Below are 25,957 nucleotides of genomic sequence, written 5' to 3' on the forward strand. Positions count from 1 at the left end.
AAGGTGATGAATGCAAGAGTTGATGGGAGAAATGCAAGAGGAAGGTCAAGGTTTGGGTGGATGGATGGAGTGAAGAAAGCTCTGGGTGATAGGAGGGTAGATATGAGAGAGGCAAGAGCATGCTAGAAATAGGAATGAATGGCGAGCGATTGTGATGCAGATCTGGTAGGCCCTGCTGCTCCTTCTGGTCGCCTTGGATGACCGCGAAGGTAGGAGCAGTATGAGATTCAGCATTATGAAGCTTCATCTGTGGTGGATAATGGGGGAGGGAGGGCTGTGGCACCCTATCAGTACTAGCAGAACTCGGTTGAGTCCCTCGTCAGGCTGGGAGGAGCGTAGAGAGGAAAGGTCCCTTTTTTCATTTGTTTGATGGCAGCTACCCCCTAAAATTGGGGGAAGTGCCTTGGTATATAGATAGATAAAATCGATATTTTTAGGTGATAACCAGCTGTTTTTACTATATTATTTATTTGAGCATTGAGAGACAAGTTGCAGTCAAAAAATACACCTAGATCATGAACTTTACTAGATATCGGCACATATGAGTCTCCCTTGAAGCCGGGAACTTTTCAGCACCCCGTCGTATTATTAAACATTACTTCACTAGTTTCTCTCTTCCATTATCATCTCCTTCTTCACATATTGATGCAAAGGGCCTCTCTCCCCCCCCCCCACTCTCTCTCTCTCTCTCTCTCTCTCTCTCTCTCTCTCTCTCTCTCTCTCTCTCTCTCTCTCTCTCTCTCTCTCTCTTTCTCCCATTTTATGCATATTTCTAAGCTCGCTTTACTTCCTAATTCTTTCAAATTCTCAATATCCCAATTTCTACTTTCTGATTTAATTTCTGTCTTAGTCATTCTTCTAGTTTGCCTTATATCCAGATTTAATTCTTGCAGGCACATTACTGGTTGTTTCTACCATCTTCTTTTTTTCTTGTATGACTAGGGCCATTATTTCCAGTGTCTTTTACTTTCAATTCAGGGAACTGTTTATGTACAGCAGCTGTGAAGAATTTTTCTTCACTCATTTTCTCTCCTTTTGTATTTTGGTTTCGCTCGCAATATAGTATTTACTCTTGAAATTTTTGCTTTCGTACTGTACGCTTTCTTTTACCAAAATATAGGTGAACTGCGTTAATGTTGACATACGCCATGTTCGTAACGCCATTGCATGGAAACACAAGAAAAAGATCAGGCGCCTGCGTAAGTTGGTTTTTTCCTTAAACAAGTGCCGAGATAAATTATTACCCTATTTTGAATATAAATTTAGTACTGCTGATTTATAGGCATCTTATTTTTATCTCTCAGTACCAATTTAGGTCTGATTACTTTTAAGATGTATACCCATTGCACCAACCTTTGCTAATTACTCATTCAAATGATAAATTTCAGTATACCAGAATAGGTAGGATTACTTCACTAAGAGTTGCATTTTTCACGAACTCTTGCCTCCAACTGACTCCTTATAATAATACAATATGGCCTACCCAAAAGTCCTGATTTGGCACCCCAACTCAACGACCCTCACCTGACAAAAGCTGGCCCAGGTGAGAGTCATGAGACCATGCAACCCGAGAGTCGCCCCATTCTCGCCTACGACCTGCCGCAGTGCACAGATGTTGCACCGGCCGGTCAGCACTTATTTCTGATTCACCCCTAACTCTCCTCTCTTAAACCAGCGATTGTTCCAGCACCAGCAGACCCAACCGTGTCCCCAGGAAAATGAGCTGTTTTACGGGGTGCAGAGGAAGAGGGACCTAATCCAGTGGTACCAATAATCCAAGTAACAGTTTAGAAGAAGTAAAGAAATTCACGTTTAACACAAAACCGCAGAAGTCTGCAGTGTTAGTAATTAGACACAAAAAAGAAGAGGTTAAAAAAGTGAATGAAGGGGTAAGAAATGGAAGGATAGAAACAGTTAAGGAATATAAATACTTAGGAGAATGGTACTCAGAAAAAGGAAACCATAGTCACAGCATAAGCAAAAGGGAAGCAAAAATAAAATACATGGTACAAGAAGTTAGGAAGTAAGGCGACAGTAACAGAGTAGCAGATTTGGCATTGCTGGTGAGAATAAAGATCTATGAGAAAGCAGTAGTACTTACAATGTTTGCAAATATTGAGACATGGGGTGTAATAAAAGAAAACGAAATAAGAGAACTAGAGAGTATACAGTACAAAATTATGAAAAGCATGTTTGAGCAGGTTGCTACCATACCTTACTGGGGGCTAATAGCAAAAACAGGAATATGGCCAGTTGAAAATAGAATAGAGTATAAGAAGGTGATGCTATTTCATAACATCATAGCATGAGATGACAAACGACTAGTTAAGGAGGTAGTGGAAGATCAAATAAGAGAGCCATATGGGGAATGTTGGGGAAAAGACCCTTGAAGTTACTAGTAAAAGTATGCAAGCTGTGCTGTCCATGTAGGAGGTAACTAATGATAATGAATTTTCTGCAGATTGCAGAGCTTTGCACCTACTACGCTTCTTCTAGTAGTGGGCCTGCAATCAGTGTTGTGGAGAGAGTAACGAGGAACCTGGAACTTAGTAAGGGGTATCTACTAGTGGGGTGGACTGGCCCGTTTGAAAGTGTGTTCATACACCGGCTATCATTTGGACAAGGGCTCACTCCAAGTACCTAAGTGAAGAGTGCAGGTAATTTGCAAAGTGATCACTTAAAATTTCACTAGTTTTAGATTAGATTTTGATTTTCATGTTATTTAGGTATTGGTGGCTTTTTATACTATGAGGTATGAGAGACAGCTCATGGCCAAGTGATGCTATATTTTTGAGACGGGCAGAGTACATCGACTTGTGCAGACAGAATTGTAGCAATCCGCTGGGCAGGTGACTGACCAACCGCGAACAGGTGAGAAATGCGGGGCAGTTGTGTTTTCTAACATTGACATTATGAATAATATAAAAGCCCACGGTTGACATATAATAATGAGTCATACATAGAAATGAAGGGCAGAGGATTCTGTGCCTAAATGCATAAGCAATATTTAAAGGGTATTTACAGAGAATATGTACAATGCTGAAAAGAGCGCTACAAGCATTGTCAAACATTGTCCTTACAACTGCTCCCCCCCAAAGAAAATTATTAAAATCGAACATTGATTGTATGAAAAAGAAATATGTGGGTAAAACAAATATACATATTAGCCTCTGTTGCGAGACGGGGGTTGCTGGCGGCCCATTTCGTGGGGTGTGGCTGAGCTCACCCTGGGAAGGCTAGGCCCGCTGGAGAGGTGGTGGGACCGGTAGGTTCCCTGGTCAACTAGTCATTTGAAATTCACGTCTACCAGCAGTCCGTGGTGAGTGAGGAAATCAGTACCCAGGAGGGGCACCTTGACATCAGCGATCAGGAAAGGCCAGCTGTATTCATGGCCCATGACGGATATCTTCAGTGTCCTCGTCTCATAACAGGGGATGGGGCTGTTCGTTCGCGGCAATCAGGGCGGCCCTGTCGTCTGATATGAGGCAGTGGTCGTCCTTTGAAATCGGGAACGTTGACACCGTAGCGCCAGTATCCTCCAGGAACCTTTTTCCTGAGTTGACGTTGAGGATGTAGAAGCCCGTGTGATTGGGCCTCGCCAGCTCCACGGTTGCTTGTAGACGTGGTCGCCCACCTAGTTGTTGCTGTTGTTCCTGCTGGCATTGCTGCTGCTGTCGGTGCGGCGAGGGCTGTGGGCGGGAGTACTCGGGTCTCCCGTTGTAGATCGTGTTGACCCCTACTTCGTCTGGCTCCGCCAGGAACTTTTGTGTTGCCTCCTTAGCAGCGTTAACAGAGGTGGTGGTGGCGTATCTGGCAGCCTGGGCGGCCAAGTGGAGTTTGTCGGCCTTCACGACCAACGATGGTACATCCAGGTCCTGGGCACCCCACAACTGGGCCCGGATGCTTTGGGGAAGGCAACGGAGGAAGATCTCCCTTGACAGGCTTATCTCCTTGGGCCGCCCATCACTGTTGAGTTCGTTCAGCTAGAGGAGATCCATCAGTTCATTCCAGGCTGCTGAGGGATAGCTGTCACTGAGGGTCGTTGTCATCAGATCGAGGGCAAGTTGGACCCTCAGGGGTACTGGGAGGTCATAGGCCTCCATCAGTTTCTTCTTTAGGTCGCTGTCCCTCCTGAGTCCCAGCCTCTGTTTCAACTAGGAGGAAATTCTTTTAAATGCGTCCGATGTAAGCATTACCATCACCATGTCTGATATAATTATTTCATCGGTGATGTTTGCCAACCTGAAGTGGGACTCGGCATGCTGAAACCATGCCGTCATTGTATCCGGTGTGAATTGAGGCAGATGTAACTTATGTCCAGTCGACATTTGTGTGGCCGTTTGTGTTACTTGTGTGCCCTTCGGTTGCGGCGGGCAAGGTACTATCGATGTCTGAGTCTGGCTTCTGACCTCACTCACACTCCGAAACTCAGTCATGAGCCGTATATAGTCCGCTAATGGAGTAGGAATTCCAAGCTCCTAAGTAGTCGCTAATTACTGTGGCAAAAACTGCTTTTGGAAATGCCAGAGCCCAAAATGTTGATTTGCACCGTAATGAGTCCGTTAGTGGTGTTGGGTATGTGAAATTGCGAGCCCAAATGAGTTGTCAAAATCACTGTCATGAGTCTGTTAAGGGAATCCCCGTAGCAAAACTTTGCTAACGCCAAGATGCAAAATAACTTATGCCTTGATGAGTCCATTAATGCGTTGAGGTGAATGGAGTCGCGAGCCCAAACAATTTCTTTGGAAATCGTTTTTGTAAGTCTGTTAAAGGAAAACTCTGAGGTTACTAGTTGTGAGGTACGAGGGACAGACCATGGCCGAGCGATGCTTTATGTTTGAGATGGGCAGAGTACATTAACTTGTGTGGACGGAATTGTAGCATTCCTCTGGACAGGTGACTGACCGACCGCGAACAGGTGAGAAATGCGGGGTATTTGTGTTTTCTTACATTGACATTATGATTAATATAAATGCCCACGCTTGACATATGATAATGAGTAATACATAGAAATGAAGGGCAGATGATTCTGCGCCTAAATGTATAAACAATATTTACAGGGTATTTAAAGAGAATATGTACAATGATAAATGAGCGATACAAGCGTTGTAGGACATTGTCCTTACAATACCATTTGGGCTGAGTGCGTGAAATTTTGGACGTGTATAATGTTTTGCTTTTAGAGACTAGACCAGTCTCAGGGTCACAGGACCATTTGTCTGACTTCTTTTTCAATCATTTGACATTGCAAAAGACCTCGAGTCTAGAGCAAGACTATTTTGATTACTATTTCACATTTCTTTGATTGATATTAATCATTTGCTTTTATTTTTGCCAATGTTAAGATGTCTGATTGAACGTTGTAATTTTTGTATGATGATATGCACAGATTAGGTTTTACACTTTCGTATTTCTACTCCCTTTATTTGATTGTGTCTGCAATATAGATATTTATTCAGGATAGCATACCTGAGATATTGAAGGGAGCAAGCTTATCTCAATATCTTAAGGGTATTAGTGAGTTAGCAAGGTGTTGGATCTAAGGCTAGGCGGGATCAGGAAATGATAGTCAGCGTGGTTTCGTATCTTCATTACAACAGATTCTCAGAGGAAGGAAGTATTATCAAGTACAGATATCCCTTGATGTGGACAATGACGTCACATATGTGGGTGGTGCTCAGGCGCTACAAGCAGTCTCATCTTAACACATCTTACATCTCCCTCCCAAAATATTACGAGGAGGGTAATATTTTCAAAACTTATAAATGTCAATATCAAAAGAAGACATGACAAACGAAATGCTCAACACTCTAAAAGAATAACATCAGACAAGTAGGGTAAATCATAATCGTAATAACTAATGGTAACATTAGGATAACTGAAAAGGAGAGAGAGAGAGAGAGAGAGAGAGAGAGAGAGAGAGAGAGAGAGAGAGAGAGAGAGAGAGAGAGAGAGAGAGAGAGAGAGAGAGAGAGCACGCAATATCAATGGCATTAACATAATATCAAGCGAAACAATGATTACATCAGCATTGCAAGATGTGCACTAAAAATGAGTTGTGAATGCAACAACAACATAAAATCTCATACAGAATGTAATTTTGAAAATATGAAATCAAAGCCTGTCTAAGAGTAGTAAAACAAAAAAAGAAATACTTTCATTTTATAAATACTTGCCTTTTGATAACTTTATCAGTAACGCCTACCATAAGCTCACACAAAAGTATATATTCAGATGAATCCTGATTACAATTAGGACATGTGAATGCACAATCGGTAGCCTTTTGTGTATACTTAATAAAATAATCATTAAAGAATTCATTAGACTCTTGGGCCAAATCAACAAACTCTAGCCAATACACAGCTTGATTAGAAGCTTTTACTACTATTTGCTCAACTGTATTGAATGCCCCTTCAGTAGACAGGGCACTTCACTTAGCGTCAGTATACCTAGAATCAAGGGCACGTTGTAATATCGGGACACAATGCAGCCTTATATGATGAACTGCCTCGTTAGGCTTTGATTTGCATGGCTGCAACCAACACTCCATTGACTCTTTCCAAGACCTGAAGACTGCATGGGACTCCTCACCCTCTCCATCTTCCGGAGCAACTTAGGAAGGAGTGACAACGCTGTTATCTCAGCCTGAAGATTCTGGATGACTTTTTTCTGGGTTTTTTAACACGTGGTGAGCCTACAGCATGGAAGCCGGCGATATCCTGATGCCGGTTCCTGAGGTTCCTGTCCTTGCAATCCTGCCCCTAGGGAATGCAAATGAAGGTCGACTCAGCGGTGGTGCCATGTTGTTCCACGGTTATTACTGTAAGTCCTCTTTTTCTTTTCATTCACTGCGCCATGTTGGATCTAAGGTTAGACGGGACCAGGAAATGATAGCATAGTTTCTTATCTTCATTGCAACAGATTCTCAGTGGAAAGAAGTACTATTAAGTATAGAAAGCCCTTTACATGGAAAATGATGTCACTTATGTGGGCAGCGCTCAGGTGCTACAAGCAGCCTCATCTTAACATATCTTGCACAAGGGTACCTAGCGTTCATTCTCAGTGCTTCAGAGGTAGAAATCCTTATTTTAACTATAATCCAATATATTCCTGCTCCCATCCATTGCCACTGTCTTCATTCATAACGTAAAATTCCTGTCCAGCCTCTCATCGGGGCCCATGGGACAGAACCAAAATAGAGCCTTAGAGTGAGAGGGCTTTAGTAATGACAAAACTAAGGTAGAGCATCAATAAATCACTTTAATTCACGTGTGGAGTTTTTAGTCTCCCAACAAAGGAAACTTTTCTATTAGAGAGAAGGTTTGTGAACTGCATCATCAAAGTTATTACCAGAGTGTTTGTGACCCGAGTGTTAGTGTTCCTATCCTCCCCTGTTGATCTTTGTTGCATGTTATAGAGACATTCCCAGAACATGTTCCCACTCAACAATAAAAACAAAATAATATTCTCCATATGAAGAATAAAACTGAAACCAGTTTTCCAAAGTCGTCACGTGTTCTCTGATGAGAATGACATCAGCGATGGTTGTCGCTAATTGAGGAAATATGTCCTGAGAATCTTTTGATAATAGACTCTTCCGTGTTTCTAACTTTTGTTTCCATCTATCGACCTTGTCTGCTATAGCAAAACACGAAGCCATTGGTCTCTGCATGGTAGTTCAACTGGATACTGAAAAATCGAATCTCAATAATATTGTTATCAATATACCCATCTGATAATTCACATTGATTCTTCTCCAGAAGCTCACTATATTGATGTTTACCCAAAAAATTTAATAAAATATTTCCCATTTCCTTTTCTTTAAATAGACACATGCCTCTAGGAATGTAATGGAACACAGAGGTTAATGGCAAGAAGTGAAGTGCCAGAAGTTCTTTGTTATTCTTATTCAGCTTTAAAGTCAAAATCGTTCTTTATTCCTGGACATCACGATTTAGTGGGAAGGAGTGTGAGCAGGTATATGAACATCAGGTGCATATATAAATAAAACATTTAATTATTAAAAATCTGTTCATTTCTATGAACCTATACCCTAATTTTCATGTTGCTGGCTCCTACACATTGATAAATGTGGGATCCCAGTGAAAGTAAAAAATAGGTAAAAATATAACATCAAAATGTATAAATAGTTAGAATCCTACACTCAAATGGTCTAGATTTATGGAAAACCTCCCAAAATACAAGATTCCATATTGTCATTTTTAAAGATATTTTAAATCTCAAGAAAATCATCATCATCTTCTATGCCTATGACGCAAAGGCCTCGATTACATTTCACCAGTTGTCTCTATGTTGAGCTTTTGAATCAATACTTCTCCATTCAGCATCTCTTACTTCACGCTTCATCCTCAGCAATGTAATCCTGGAACTTCCAACTCTTCTAGTGCTTTGTAGCACTCAATTGAAAGTTTGGTGAACTAATCACCAGCTACCCCTCACCATGATTTCATCCACATATAGCACTCGAGTAATCTCTCTTATAGTTTCATTTCTAATCCTGTCCTACCATTTAACTCTCAATATTCTTTTGGGGGCTTTGTTCTCAAATCAAAAAAATCTTTTGGATATGGTTTCATTGTCATACCACGACTCATGTCCATATAGTAACACCGATCTCACTAAACTGATATATAGCCTGACTTTTATATGTAATTTAAAGTGATTTGATTTCCAAATTTTACCTAATCAAGAAAAGAAGCAATAAATTAATTGAACCCCAAAAACTCAAAAGACCACACCTACACTAGCCACTATAAGACCTAGAGCCCGGAAATATTCATAAAAAAAAAAAAAAAAAAAAAACAATGATTCTAATTCAAGATGCTGTCCATCGAATATCCAAGAAATATTTCTGCTGCAATAATTAAGAGATGCCGTTTACTTCTAATATCGAGAACTTTGATATTCAAATTTATACGATTCGGATTCAATTCTCGGTGAATTTCTTGGTCCAAATTTTCAATTAAAATTAAATTGAATTTTTGCACAAAAAAGAATTGGAATTCTAATCCCACATATTAAATTAGGGATACTACCTGTAATATGCATAGTTTATTCTAATATGCTGAACGGCTTTTACCGGACAATAAACTATTTCCTAATGGAATTCTGTTATGGTCAGCTACATGAAAATGTGGGCAGTATGAAATAAATTCCACTTCATTATTTTATTCCTTTATTAAATAATTTAGCATAGAAAATGGTTAAACGTTAATAGCGAAAGAAAATATTAGCGACGAATTTAGAAGTTCTGCGTCGGATCCGTATAGTTTCCACAACGCAGTTTCAAATGTAAAATATCAGGATAATCAGGAGCAACAATTTCTGATGATATACGATCTTCCAAGATTTACCAATGTTTCTATAAAATGATCAGAGTTGTATAAAGAGGTAAATACGCAGAGTCACAACAGGTGTCACAAAGAATGTCTCCACAAATGGAAACTTGCATGATCGAAGGTTGTAGCAAGTCTCCACTTTAAAACGCCTTGGATCCTTTTTTATACCCAACAGAGACATTTTCTATAAATTTCTAGATCGTCCAGGGCAAACTATAATACATGATAAGTAAAGCTGGCGGCGTTCGACAAATTTCGAAAAATGACCAGATATTCTTGTTCTTGAATGCAATGACACCTTCGATTTACACGTCATTACAATGTTTTAATCTTGACATGAACATTCAATATTAACAAAATAACCCCTTTTCACAGGTCCTATAACATGAAATATATAAACTTTATCAACATACAACAAATCCCGATGCTTAACGAAAAACTGGGGGTCGTTAACCAACAACTTTTCACAAATAAATGATACAGACAAAGCTATCTTATCATTTGTGATTACGAACACCATGAATTTGATTAAAGAAAAACAATATACAACATTATATTATGAATTTCAAGTGTAGGCATAATTTATACAAACAAGGTTATCTTATCATTTATAATTACGAAGACAATTACTGTAATTAAAAAAAAAAACCCACACACACACACACACACACACACACACACATATATATATATATATAACTATATTATAAGTTTTAAGTGTAGGCCTAATTTCTGAATTTACTGAGTGAATAAACATTAAACAATCACAAGAAATATCAATAAAATCATTGTAAAAAAAAAAAAAAACTTAAAAGTATCTCCTATTCCACAAGTATCAAAATTTCACCAATGCCTCTTTTAAGCCAGGATCTGTTATTATTATTATTATTATTATTATTATTATTATTATTATTATTATTATTATTATTATTATTATTATTATTATTATTATTATTATTATTATTGTCATTATTATTATTATTATTATTATTATTATTAGCGGAACCCGTGTAAATTACGCGAAATGACATTTTCAATACTAATGATCTTGTTCCTAACCTATACATGTTAGAATAAAAAGTCCCGAGATTAATTTTGTAATAAAGGTTATGGAAATTGATAGAACTCAATTTTTTGTCTTATATTTAAAATAAAAGTCAGGTGCTAAAGGCAAATTTGGGAAAACTATATAAGATGTGCTTTGGTTAAGTAATCAAAGTCTAATGTGAATTTGTAAGAGTATATCATGAAATTATTTCTGTTTTCTTTAAAGCGTGACACACAAAATAAGTAACACACACGCTATCGTTTCTAATATATAGATTATTATTATTATTATTATTATTATTATTATTATTATTATTATTATTATTATTATTATTATTATTATTATTATTATTATTATTATCCCTAGATTAGAAGACGTCCAATTTTGCAACTTTTCAAGAAGACCTGTGCCATATGGCATCATTGGAGAAAAAACATATTCACACATGGTTTATTTTAACTAACTGCTTCCTAGGTACAAAATAAGATCTCTTAAGGCTATGAAACTATAAATGAATAAGAATGAACTTAAATAAATGACATTGTGAGATATTTAAAAAAATAAAATTGAAACTGATCAAAGACTACAGCAAATTACTATCACACAGCCTAGACATTATTAGATCATACAGCCGGTCAAGAGGTTTGGAATGTGTTTAAGACATTGCAGCTTACGGATGACACAAGTGAAGCTGCAATTAAGGCTCTTACCACATACTTTGCTCCTTAGGTCAATAGATTTTTTGAAAGGCATCACTTTACAGCACAGGCATATCAGAAAGAAAATGAAAGCTTACATACATTTGTGACTTGACTTAAGAATTTAGCTGTTTTATGTGAATTTTTATGGTTAGAAAATTTTATCATAGATCAAGTTACTGCCCATTGCACATTAGAAGAGCTAAGAAAAAAAAATTACTGCAAGATAAAGATTTAACACTAGAGAAGGTATTGATTACAGGCAGAGCTTTAGAAAATTTAAATAGGCAAAGTAACTAAATAGGTAGTTCTACAAGCAATAGAATAGAAAATTCTAAAATTAGCAGGATAAGCTCACAGTTGAAAGACAGTGATAATCAGAGAAAGAATATGTCAAAGGAAATTTCCTAATGCTAATGTTCCTGCATATCAGAATCAGACTTATATGCAGAAACTACAGGAAAACCCAAGTATTATAGTTATAAAACTGATCATCTTGCATATGAAGCAAGGAAAGTCCCTGCTATGGGGCAGACAGGCCTGAATGGTAGAAAGATGGGCCATTTTACAAATATTTGTGGATTTCCTAAACAGTATACAAAGAAAATAAACGCTGCAGTTGATACTATAGGCCAGGAGAATAATGTGGAAAATTTTCATGATAATCAGGATAGATCAGAAACTGATTATGCTTTTCGCATAAATTCTGTCAACAAAGGTGCAAAGAAAAACATAATGGTTGGAAATGATCATGAATGGTAAACCCATTATAATGCAAGTTGAAGTAGCAGCTGATATATCAATTATGTCTGAGAAAACAGCTAAAACCATTCCTAATTTTTTATTAGAAGTTAAAAATAGAGTTTTGAAAGGTTATAATGATTTTGATATTCGGGTAATATATGCTTTGAACGTAGAAGTACAGTATAAAGAACAAAAGTTATAGGGAATGTCATTAATAGTAGTTAAAAGTAAAGGACAAGCTTTGCTAGGTTTCGATTAGTTACAGGATTTAAAATTTGATTGACCAAGTATTTTTAAGGTTACAGGTACACAAGATGAACACAAAAATGAAGTATCTGTGGATAATATTCTATTAGAGTTTCAAGGCACATTTGAAGACAAAGTTGGTACAGCAAAGAACGCAAAAGCAATATTACTTTTAAAACCAGATAATGATCCTAGATTTTCTGTTCCAAGACCAGTACCATATGCATTGAAAAGTGCAGTTGAAACAAATCAATAGGTTACAAAGTGAAGGTTCATCGGATAAGGTTACATACTCAGATTGGGGTACACCATTAGTTCCTATTGTGAAGGAAAACGGCCAGGTTAGATTATATGGAGATTACAAGGTAACATTGAATCCACAGCTTCAGATAGAGCAACATCCATTACCAAATCCGAAAGACATGTTTGCAACTACGTCAGGATGTACAGCATTTTCTAAGTTGGACCTAAGACAAGCATTTCAACACCTTCCCATGAATTAAAATACACAAGAATTATGTATAATAAATACTTCCTTAGGTTTGTATAGGCCAAAGAGATTACCTTATAGAGTAGCAAGCAGTCCTGCTATATGGCAACAAACTTTGGATAAGATTTTTTTAGGAATGCAAGGAGTATCTATTTTCATAGATGATATTTTAGTTTCTGGTAGAGATAAAAGAGAACATAGGGAAAGATTACAGACAGTTCTGAAGAAGAAATTGAAGGAACATAATATTAGAGTATATAAGAGCAAATGTGTTTTAGAAGTTAATTCTATGGAATACTTAGGTTTTGTAATTAATGGCAAAGGTAATCACATGACTAAGGAGAAAATTAATACGATGAAATCAACAAAGGTACCAGAAAAGATTAAGGAAGTATAATCCTTTCTAGGTTTAGTAACATTTTATGGAAATTTCATTCAGAGGTTATCTATAATTGCACATCTATTGTATAACTTATTGAACAAGGGTGTGGAGTGTAATTGGACATAAGATTGTCACGAATCTTTTGAAAGAATCAAACAGGAAATAACATCAACTACATTTCTAGCACATTATCAAATGGATTTACCAGTTAAATTAGTTTGTGATGCATCGAACATAGGTTTAGGCGCAGTATTATCTCATGTAATGCCAGATGGAACAGAAAAAAACAATTGCATTCACTGCTAGAGCATTGAACAAAGCAGAAAGGAATTACTCTCAAATAGTAGAATAAGGTTAAGTAGATCATATGACTGCCAGAGATGGAAAACTCAGAAGTACTTAGAACAAATGAATCAAATATTAACCAAGATACTGAAACATCAGATATAGGTTCAGAATCTATTCGTATACCAGCAGAAGATGAAGTTAGAGTACTTCCTAATAGGATGAACAGAGGGAAGCCATTGGAGGGATTAGATTTGTAAAGTTTTGTACAATATCAAGATAAGGGGGAAGAGACTGTTATGTATTTGTACTGTAATATCACATGCACTGTGTATTGAAAATAATGTCGCACAGTATTGCATGTATAGAACATGTTTGAACGTTGATCATAAGTGTAGTAGCATATGTTATGAAGGATTTAATAATTTATTAATTGAATCAGAGATAAGATGTGATTCTTCTTACTTTTTTTTATTACAGTAGGATCTAGTCTTTTAAGAGTGATGCTTATTTGTTCTTTTCCTGATTTTTATGTAAACATACTCATTCTCGAGAGTCAAAAACCATTGAGAGCTGTAGCAGTAATGCAGTTAAAGGAATAAATGTATTTTAATAATACATACCCATCATTCAATCCCATAAAAGAAGATTTGTAGATGATGCTGGGATTGTCAAATATAATACTAATTCCCTGATATTATTCGAGGTATGTGCGAAAACAGTAATTCAATTACATTGATAATAAATGTAAAAATGGGGTCATTGCAATGCTGACCATGAGAGTTATGGATGCCGTTTTCAAGGCAATCATCTGATAGTTGGGCATTGACAGTAGGCCTACGCTTTAACAAAGCTCTACTCTGTCCCAGTATGAGGTGAAGAATGTCAGGGGAGTTGACGTATTGACAATGACAACCTTTCAAGAAAAAATTTGAGTTAGGCTTTTGTGTTTTGCCCTTTTCGTGAAGAGATTTTATGCTTAACCTTCGTGTGAGGGTAATTCTATGTTTGTTTAGCCCAGTGGTCGGGGAACAGGGGTGAATTACCCCAAATGGGGTAAAATTCGAAATTTTGGGGGTTAATGAACGTGCTACGGATGTGGATGTGCTAAGTGAGGGAAACTGATATGAAAGTTGGAGAAAAGAATGCATCGAGGATCATACGATCTTTAAAACTATGGAAACGGAGAAATATCTGTATTGAAACTGCTTCATCAGTATTGGAACTGTTTTTAACCCTCAGTGAGATCGCTTTTGCGTTGTTGTCTTGGTGGTGGCATTTGCTCCTTGACTTATCAGTCTTTATTTAGCCCCTCGTCATCTACCTGGTGGATTTTTTACCTGGGGTGTTACGGGAGGAACAACCACGATCATAGGTAGGCTATGTGGAGGCCTGGATAAAGGGAAGAAGAAAAGGGGTGAAAGGTGGTGGTTGTGGTGGTGGCAGCTTGTATTGTCTTGGAGTGACGTCATGAAGTGGCTGGCTGGACGATAATGCTTGATTTTAACTAGCAGTTCACGTTGGTGGAGGAAGTCTGTTGACTGACAGTGATTTAGTGTCGTGAATAAGTTAATGTTGCATCGTATGTGTAATTGCTGATTTGTTTTCATTTTCAGATGGCATCAGCAAGGAAAAGGACATATCAGGCAGAGTTCCTTAATTGTGGCTTCACAGAAATAGAGGACAAAGGACAAATGAAGCCTCAATGTGTAGTTTGTATGAAAGTACTGACTGCCGAGTCTTTCAAAAAGAATCAACTGAAGAAACACTTGGACAAGGTTCATTCACATCTGTCTTCCAAACCACGGGATAACTTTGAGAATCTGGAAAAAAAAAACAGTCAAAAGACAGAGACTGGAAAGTAACAAGAGTGCAATGTTTGACCAACGTTCAGCTGCAATAGCTAGTTTTGAAGTGGCATCGTTGGTTGCTCGAAACAAGAAACCACGTACTACTGGTGAAGACTTAATCAAGCCTGCGGCTGTAAAAATGGCAGAAATAATGCGTGAGCTGAAAGTAGCTAAACAACTGAATACAGTACCTTTGTCTACTAGAGTTATAAAAGAAAGAATTTCCATCTTAGCAGAAAATGAGAGGGAACAAGTGATTTCTTTAGTAAAAAAAAAGTAAAGAGTTTGCCATTCAACTTGATGAGACTACAGATGTAAGTAGCAATTCACAATTAATGGTATACAATCGATATAGGGGCTCTGATGAAATCGAAGAAGAAATGTTGTTGTGTTCTCCTCTTGAGTTGAGAACTCGTGGTATCGATGTGTTCAATGAGGTTGATGCATGCTTCAAAAAACCAAGTGTTGATCTGAAGTGGGAAGATTGTATTCCAGTATCAGTTGATGGAGCTCCTGCCATGCTTGGTCACATCAATGGTTTTGTGGCTTTGGCCAAACAACAGAATCCAGATATTCTAGTCATCCATTGTATGATACATCGCCAGGCATTAGTTGTGAAGAATTTGGAACCAGAAGTGGAAGCTGTGTTAAATGATGTGGTTAAGATTGTCAATGTTGTAAAAGGGCATGCACTAAACACGAGGATGTTTCGTGATTTATGTGAGGATAGAGAGGCTGAATATTCAACCCTTTTCTATATGGAAGTGAGGTGGCCTTCACGTGGAAATGTCCTGAATAGAGTGTGGGCTCTTAAAACAGAACTCGAAATGTTTCTGACTGATAAAAAACACACACTTGCAGAAAAGTTCAGAAAAAAAACCTGGCTAGCTCTTCTTGCATACTTAGCTGACATTTTTGGACAAGTAAACGAACTGAAAAAAGAATTGCAAGGAAAGAAAGTCAATCTCCTGTTAGCAAGGGAAAAAAATTCAGCATTTGTATCAAAACTTCAGTATTGGAACCAGAAAATAAATGCCAATAAGACTGCTGCCTTTCCAAAACTGGGAGAGATTTTGGAAGACTGTCAAGACTGCAGTCTCAGTGACATAAAGGAGTCAGTCACAAGGCACCTAACCAAACTTAGAAATAGGTTCTGTGACTATTTTCCAGAACTTGATTCACATACTGTCAGCTGGGTTGTAAATCCCTTTAAAAGTGAGCTGGCTGATTTGCCTGAACAGCCTGAAGGATTTGCAGAAGAGCTTATTGAACTTCGTTCCAGCAATGAAACAAAAATAGAATTTGAGAGCAAGGATGATCTCTCAAGTTTTTGGATGTCAAAAACTGCAAAGGCTTATAAAAATGCACATATGGAAGCAACTAAAATGCTACTACCTTTCGCAACAACCTACCTTTGCGAACAAGGTTTTTCTACCCTTGTAAATCTAAAAACAAAATACAGAAACCGGTTGAATCCTGAAGACAGCATCCTAGTAGCAGTAACTTCAAAAATCCCTGATTTTGAGTTTGTTGTATCCAAGATGAAACAGTATCATTTTTCCAAAGCCTGAGGTAGCTGATATGAAAATATTAAAGATTTCAATATGTCGTTAGAATATTAAAGTTTTCAATATTTTCTTAATTATTTTTCGTTGTGTGCCATTCTTATGCCAGAAAGAAAAACATTATTTTTCTTTGTGTGCCATTCTTATGCCAGAAAGGATAAACTTTTTTTCCCCATAATAGTGGATTCAATAAAATTTAAATTTGAATTTGAAATACATGATGGTCAGTAGTTTTGCTTGTGTGCCATGTAATGCTAAAGAGTGTTTTATTTCTGTTTATAAATGTGATTCCTACTCTTTTTCTTGTGTGCTATTTCCATGCCAAAAAGACAGACTTTTATTTCCTATAATAGATGAAATTAACAATTAAACATTTTTCCAATATACATTTTTTATTTATTTATTATCCATGAATTCTATAAGTAAATTGGTTTGTCCACCAGAGTACTTCCAAGCGTGGGGGTAAATTCATTTTACTACAAATTCTATTGGGGTAACACCCAAAAAAGTTACCCGACCTCTGGTTTAGCCTCTACGAGAGTGCACTTTTAAAAGTTAAGTTGTTGCCTCGTACGCCTATAAATTTTGAATTATTTGGTGGTTGCCTCGGTGCACTGCAACTGTGAAACTGCCTCACAATAATATTGTCAGCTTTGACCTGTATTTTAAGTTTTAACACAATTTTTGTCTCATAAGCCCATACGCTTTTTGACATGCTTTATCTTCTCGTAAGTAGTTGAATTCATTCAGTTATCCCCGTGTGTGTGGATATTATTGAATCTTGAAAAATCTTGTTATTCAGATTTTGTTTTATCACTAAATAAATTTCCCCTCAGTATAAGTAATTTTTGACATTCAATTATCGCCCGTGTACGCTCTAAAATTTGTAGAGTTTGTGAACACGTTCCACGAATTAACCCTGGAATTTTGAGACTTAGATTTAACTTTTGTTTTGGTTTCTCTGAATCTGTTCATCAAACACAGTCAAATCAAGATGGCATAGTTTGCTTATAATGTCAACAACCCTCCACAACCCAAGGCTGGAATGCTCAGCCCAGAGGAGAATAACGTTCGACTCAAGGGAAAGGAAGTAAAGTTTAAATTTGTTTGTGAAGATACATACTTGGCCCTTCGTGCTCTTGCATCAGTAGATTTTCCAAGCATGGCTCCTAAAGCCATTGAGCACTTTAAAACTCTCATTGGTGAAGTGAGAGACAAACTGTGTAATTGTAAAGCTTTTTGAAGATGTCATTATGGCAATCCCATGATCAAATTGAATTATCCCGTGCTTGCTGCCTATTCAAGAAAACTGAAATTGCTTTTTATAGCCTCGTGGCTCACCCAAACTTAATATTGAATCCAGTCAGTTCTGTTCTTCATCAGCAACATCTTCAGTGATGCGCCCCTTAGAAAATTCCATTAACAGTTCCTTAGTCGAACCCTCTAATGTCTTGGCAGTCAAGCATAAAGTTCGTGCTTTTGCATCAGTTTCCCCTCTTGTTCAATCTTCACATGTCAGTACTATGCTGCCATCACAACACACAATTAGTAATTTTACATCACTCCCTCCTGTTCCGTCCTCAAGTCTAAACCTTGAGTTGGCGCTTGATTAACCTCAAACATCTTTGGTTGTACCAACTTTGACAACACGTTCCGGAGGAAATGCCATTCATGGTCTCAACGTGGAAGCCCCTAGTGGTAACACCGATACTGACCATCCTAAATGTGTTGCAGGGCTGAAACAATCGATACTGAATCACCCATGAAGCCCATATTGCTCGTATCCTCTTCTATTGTCTATATCTAATCTGCTACCTTCAGACTCTCCCACTGATAATATATTTAGTTTATCCCATTCATATGGTATTTCTATTCTCCCTTCAATTTCATTTATAATTTCTTTCGTGCTATTCTTCACGTCTTGATCCATGTTTTTCACGTGGTCCGAAAATTCCACCCGCGAAAATTCCACCCACGAAAATTCCACCCACCAAATTCCACCCACGAAAATTTCACCCATGTAAAATTCCACCCACGAAAGTTCCACCCATATTTTCTATATTTTTTATTTTCTTTCATTTATTTAATCATTAGACCAAATGAAACTTTATTTCATATCAATAACTGAAGGTTTAAATGTTAACAACTTTTTTTACTATACACACACACACACACACACACACATATATATATATATATATATATATATATATATATATATATATATATATATATATATATATATATATATATATATATATATATATATATATATATATATATGTGGGTGATTATTTTAAACAACTATCTTCGTTAAACAATCACCATCCTACAGACTAGTATTGAAACAGTTGTTTGTTTATTTTAAAGAACTATCTTCGTTAAACAATCACTATCCTACAGGCTATTCTTGAAACAGTTGTTTGTTTATATTAAAGAAGTGTATAATAAGAAGTGTATATCCTTTTTGGCATATCTACAGAAGCCTTTTCCTGTTGGTATATTTACTCAAGCATTTTTTACTTTGGTATATTTAGAATGGCCTTAAGGTGTATCTTAAGTGAAAAGAAAAAGAAAAAATTGTATGATGAGGAAAACTATGTTTATGAGAAGCACCGTGATAATCCTGCAAAAACTAAAACATACTGGCGATGCGAACTATTTTATCAAGGCTGCTAGGTGCGTATTCACACTCCTTGTAATTGTAATGAGCCTACATTGCTGTATAGTTCGGGTAAGCATAGTCATCCCGCTTCGCAAGGAGCTGTTGTTGCACGAGTTGCTGTGAGTGAAATGCGTGATGCGATTCATGGTGGAAGTGGATCATCGACCAGAGATATAATAGCAAGTGCCACTCAGTCGCTAGATGAAAATGGAAAATCCCAACTACAAAATGTACGCAACCTTTCTCGTAATATTCAGAACTGGAGACGAACTACTCTAGGAATTCCTTCTCTTCCGACATCTCGCACAGGATATGAAATTCCAGATTCTTATAAATATCTTCCTGATGGATCACTTTTCTTAGCGTATGATAGTGGTGTAGAGGACTCGGACCGTATCTTAATATTTGCAACGGAGGCGGGATTAGATGATATATCTTCAAATAACATATGGTCTTGTGACGGAACTTTTAAAGCTTCTCCCAATCTCTGGACCCAGCTATTCACGATCCATTTCTTCTTGAAAGGAAGGTCTTGCCCTCGTGTTTTTGCGCTGTTGCCAAATAAACAAGAGGCTACCTACAGGAGACTTTTTTGTAGCTATCTATAAATTGCGTCCAAACAGTCAACTAAGCCAATGCATCATGGATTTTGAATCATCAATTCACAATGCTTTCACCTCAGTGTTTGTAAGTGCTGATATTTCAGGATGTTTATTTCATTTAGGTCAGTCCTGTTGGCGTAAAATTTGTGAAATAGGTAAGAAGATTCAGTATAATACTGACCCTTCGTTTGCATTGAAAGTAAAATGCTTCAATGCTTTACCTTTTTTACCCATCCACGATGTTGTTGATGGATTTGAACTTCTCTCTGATGATGAAGATCTACCAACAGAATTTATTACTTATTTTGAGCAGACTTACATTGGTGTCCAACGTGGAAGAGGTGAACGGAGATGGAGAGTTGAACCTCTTTTCCCTATCGAAATGTGGAATGTACATGAGCGTACTCTAAATAACGTACCGAGGACAAACAATCATGTGAAAGGTTTTAATAGTTCTCTAAGAACGTCGTTAACAAGTATCCATCCAAATATATGGACACTTTGCTCATCATTCCAAAAAGAGGAAGCTCTAACCAAAACTAAAATTATTCATTTAAGACGAGGAGACGAGGCTCAGAAAATTAGAAATATAAGTCTATAAATGAGAGACTTATAAATCTTGTAGAAAATTATGAGCCATCATGCATATTAGAATTTCTAAAAGGTATAGCACATAACTTGCATGGTTAAATAAATTCAATTTCTTTTGTTTGTATTTTAATTTTGCATAGGTTGCAATACGAAATGGATACAATCAATAAATATTATTTTATGTATTAAAAATTGTCTGTTTCCTTTACCATATGTATAACAGTAATTTCAACCTCACTTTCAATGGATACAATCAATAACTATTATTTTATGTTTTAAAAATTGTTTGTGTTTCCTTTCCCATATGAATAATAGTAATTTCAACCTCACTTTCAATGGATACAATCAATAAATATTATTTAATGTTTTAAAAATTGTCTGTTTCCTTTCCCACACGTATTATAGTCATTTCAACCTCCCTTTTATGATTAAACATACATGAAAGACAAGAAGTAGAAATTCTTTGTGGGTGGAATTTCCGTGGGTGGAACTTGACGAGGGTGAAATTTTCGTGGGTGGAATTTAGTGGGAGGAATGTTCGTGGGTGGAATTTTTGTGGGTGGAATTTACATAGCACCGTTTTTCAACATTTTATTGCTCATTTCTTGTCTGTCTCGTGTATCCTTATTTTTCACGGATAGTATTATAGCATTTACCTCTTTTTGAGTTATCTTCATAACTGTACCTTTTTCTATTTTACTTTTTCTCATTACTCACCTGAAAGCCCATTCATTAATTTTGTCAGCTTGTTTCACCACTTTTGTATTACTCTTTTCCAACTTAAATATGTCTGCGTAATAAAGTTCAAATTATTTTCTTGATATCTTCAACTTTTTCTATTGTTACTCCATCTTTATTTCTGATAGCAGTCATAGGACACATCGTATGTCTATTGATCATTGTTTTGAAATCCCAAAATGCTGATCGATTGACCCTCCTACCCATTTTATTTTAACTTCTGCTGCTGTATATAAAGTTATCTATCAGTTTTTCTTGAACGTCATCGAGTCATCTGTTTTCTAAATTATTTTCCTCGTGTCGATACGAGAATAGTTACAGATGGCTTCAAACTATTGGAATCTAGATATATGTCTATTGTAGGCTCCAGAGACTTTAGATATTCGACCCCGAGACTATATAATAAGCTCCCACGAAACATTCGAATGATTGAAGACATTACGGCTTTCAAAGGGAAACTGAAGACTTTCTTATTTCATGAGTCCTTTGACAGTGACGATTTAACTGTAAATGAACAATACGCGATATGAAACGTTAAATACTCTGAACGAGCAAGGTAGAACGACTTGGAGGTCCTGTAGAGAGTGGGGTTCCCCTGCTGTATAGGACCGGAAAAGCGGCCATCAAAGTAAGTATGTAAGTAATCTGAACTACTTTATTTTTCTTTTCATCTCCATTAAAATTCCTGTTCTTTTTGTTTTGTATTGAACTTTTGTCCTGACTTTCCTGCAGCATTTTACCTTTATCCTATTAACCGTTTCTTGGCATATTTTATACTTTTTTTATATACCCACTTGCCTTTGATATCTTGCAATAGTGCTGCAGCTTCAGTCTCTTCTTTAAATCTTTCTACCACCAGGATTCTTCTCTTCTGATTATCCTGCTTATTACTTGTCTGCCAGTCCATTTCAATTATCATGGCATTGAGATCTGTGTATGTAATCCTATCTGTTATTCGTAGGGTGTTACTTCTTTTTCTACATCTGTGTGGATCCTTTTAACTCATTCCTCATCCTCTTTTCTGATTATTCCTTAGTCTATATTAGTTCATTTTCCTTTTCCACTTCTAGTCCATTTTCCTCTACATTTTTAATGCGTACTGAGAATACTTAAATTCATATTATCTACCAGCTGTAAGAGCATCCTCCCACCTACTGAAACTTCAAACTTATTTCCAACTATTTCCTATCTTACTTTACAGTTAAAAACGCCCACTGTTAATAATTTTTGTCCATTTTTATCTACTTTCTTGACTTGATCTTTTATTACTTTATACATTTCTTCCTTTTCCTTCTTGATGCTCTTGCCTTCTTGTAGAGCACACACTGCTCCTAATATAATCTTGGTACGATCTTTGTCCATTTTTTTTTTCTAGAGTGCTCGTGGGTTTTATGTTCTCTGTTCACTTCAACTGACACATGTCTGGAATAAGACAAATCATCAGTAAACAGATCAAACAAAAATGTCTCAGACAAGTTAATATCATCATTGGAAGAGACATTATCACAAACACAAGTACCTTCAAAAGACAGGCTATTAGAATTCTCAAAAAAAAAATCATCACAAACTAACCTGTCTTCACGGGGCAAGTTATTAGAACAGTCAAAAGGCATATCACGAACCAAAATATCTTCTCGAGACAGGTAGAACAGTAGACAGAAGAATCATTACCATGAACTAACACATCATTACCAGAAATGTTAGTAGAACAATCAACAGTTGAAGAAGTATCATGAACTAACGTATCTTCACGACATATGTCAGTAGATCAATGAGTCTTCAGAGTCAAGTCGGTAAAAAAAAGAAAAGAAAGAAAAAAAAACTATAGTGGAGGTATTATCATGAACCGACATATTATTTCTAATTTTAGATGTGCGGGTAGAACTCTGAGTCTTCTCAGAGTAGACAAATCAGAACTGAGAACCTCCAACTCCTGATCAAGAACTGGCTTATTAACCATCTTCGGTCGGACATCAACATTCTCATCCACCAAGTCATTACCAAAAAAAAAAAAAAAAAAAAAAATTAAATGCCATGATAGGCAACTCGGAAACCACACCAACAACAACAGGCCCTGATAACCAGTCACAATGAAGATCCAAGGGAATGCTAAGATGGCCACCAACCCCACAAACCCCAACAAACGAATGCTCAGTCACAGGGACAACATCCCCCAAAACAAGTGACTAAGCACAACCAGCATCACACATGATACAGACAGGGTGCAGTGAACCACCATCAATAGTAACAAATCTTTAGCAGGATATGGCTGGGAAACCTTATTAACGGGTCTGGAACAAAGGCTGGAATTAACAGGCTTCCTGTCAAAAACGTGGTCATTTATAGTGTTAACCTCTACTGGTAGCACACTATAACGAGACTTTGGTAGAGTTACAAGAGCAAATATTTTAGCTTTTTCTTTCCGTTTCATCTTAAAAGACACCGTGTGACCTGGTTTCTTACAATAATTACATATTACAGAAATGCTATTAATAGAATTGCGATTAAAACCGCTGCTCTGAGACATGTGAATCAAAATTAGAGTTTCGATCTACATCATCTGTTTTATGTTTATCCATGTCCTATAGTCATTAGACCTAGACTCTTTGTGAGCCAGTAGCCTACATAATCGTCAGCACATAGGCTATAGCTTTTTCACGAAGGGTAGATAACTTTCTCTCATATAAGTAAACAATATTCTCACTAACACGACTCTTAAACTTTTAAATTAAAACAATTACGCAATCTATCAAAAGTATCAAACCAATCTGAATGTTCTCTACTAAATTCTACAAATGTCTGTTTATCATGTTTGTCCATCTCCTAAATTTCATCCTATAAGCTTTGGGAGTTAATTCATATGCCTGTAAAATAGCATTTCTCAAGAAATCTCAATCATTTACTCTATCTTCAGGAATAGAAGCATAAACTTTTTGTGCCCTACAACACCAAACTCCTGATAACACATAAGCCCAATTTTTTGCTGGCCACTTACATTTCTTAGCTTTTCTTTCAAAACAGACAAAATATTCATCTAAATCCTTTTCATTAAAAGGATGCATAACTCTATTCTGGCTAGAAATATCTGACCCAGATTTATGAATATCACTAGAACTAGGCTGCTTAATTTTTTCAAGTTCCAACTCTTTTTAAGCATTAATCTCATGAAGCTTTATCTGAGCTTGAGCTTCCAACTCTTTTTCTCTTGCCCGAGCTTGTAACTGTTCACGTTTCAAATCAGCTTCTAATTGTTCATGTTTTAACTCTGCTTCTCTTCTCTCACGCTCAGCCTCTAACTATTCACATTTTAACTTTGCTTCTAGTTTTAATTTCTCACGCCCAGCCTGATCCTTTACCTCTAACTCTTTTTTTTCTCTTAAACAGGCTACTATTCTAAGTATTTCAATGTCTACAGCTGGTTAATCAGAACACATTGATTCAATACCCATCGTATCTAACACATCCTGAGGTAACACATTGTCTTCAACCAAATGTTGAACTAACACATGTTTAACATCTACTTTCTTCATTGAATTTTTAACATTAAGTTCAAGATGTGTGCCTAAAATCACTAACGTGGATTTCTTGAGATCACTTAACTTCTCAACTTGTGGATCCTCACACAATTTGTCAAAACACTCAGATGCGTTAAATTCTGTCATGTTTGCTAGCTATTTTATACAATTAACCAAGGTTTACCTTATGAACAATCTTTGAATTACAAACAGGATAACAATTCAGATCCCATACATAGGCCCCAATCTCTTACGGTCAACGATTGTACATGACGTAGATTATCCAAATCTACTCAAAAAGTTTACCAAGTAACAGCAAAACATTAACAGATAATAAAAAATGATAGTTAGCATCCATGAAATATAACTATACTTGAAATTTAACAGTATTATACAAGACCCACCGAGTACTCATGCTATATTAGAAACTAAATAGGGATATACAAATCAGATGACATCACACAAGTAATAATGCACCCTTCAAATGCCAAAAGATTCATGAAAATAAAAACCGAAAGAGATCAAAAGAATAAATGATTACAATAATAAACGGAAAATAAAAACAAACAACAATAAATTCCAACACTTATCGGTATCAAAAAGCAAACCAGCTCCAATAACAGTAAACAACCTAGATATTACATTTAATAATGAGAATAAAATCCTTGGTCTTTCTATTAAAAGAACTGACATAAGCTGCTATATTAAACATAAGCTCCAACTGGTAAAGCACAGAAAAGGGGCATTAAGACGATTCAAACTATTCGATGAAAACAAAAGAATAAATCTGTTCAAAAGCCTGATAGGAACTCTATTTGAATATCCAATAGCACCAGCATGCACCATGGTTCAATAAAATATGAAAACACTACAAAAATTCCAAAATGAAAACATAAGAAACATTCATGGCCCAAACCAAAACCATATTAACAATAATAGTAACAACAAACACAACAATGAAAACAGCGAAACACTCCATAACATATACAATTTTGAATTAGTTAATGTCAGGTATCCAAGACGGGCACACAAGCCTAGGAACAATTAAAAAACATTTACCCAGAACTTGCAACAACAACTGAAGAAATTACATGCACCCAAAACGAGCATTCATTGCTCAGGACGAACCAAATCCAGAGTATTAAAAATAAACAAAAATATAAATAACCACAAATAAAC

The 25,957-nt window shown here is 36.6% G+C and overlaps 1 protein-coding gene across 1 annotated transcript; it reads left to right on the forward strand.

The window, feature by feature from the left end:
- Positions 1 to 15,437: 15,437 nt before the first annotated feature.
- On the forward strand, positions 15,438 to 16,673 carry LOC137614833 (protein FAM200C-like). The gene has a single exon (XM_068344494.1). It carries the CDS (start codon positions 15,438 to 15,440, stop codon positions 16,671 to 16,673), a length of 1,236 nt encoding a protein of 411 aa, XP_068200595.1.
- The last annotated feature ends 9,284 nt before the right edge of the window (positions 16,674 to 25,957 follow it).

The sequence above is a fragment of the Palaemon carinicauda genome, chromosome 21, assembly GCF_036898095.1.
Source record: "Palaemon carinicauda isolate YSFRI2023 chromosome 21, ASM3689809v2, whole genome shotgun sequence".
NCBI lineage: Eukaryota > Metazoa > Arthropoda > Malacostraca > Decapoda > Palaemonidae > Palaemon > Palaemon carinicauda.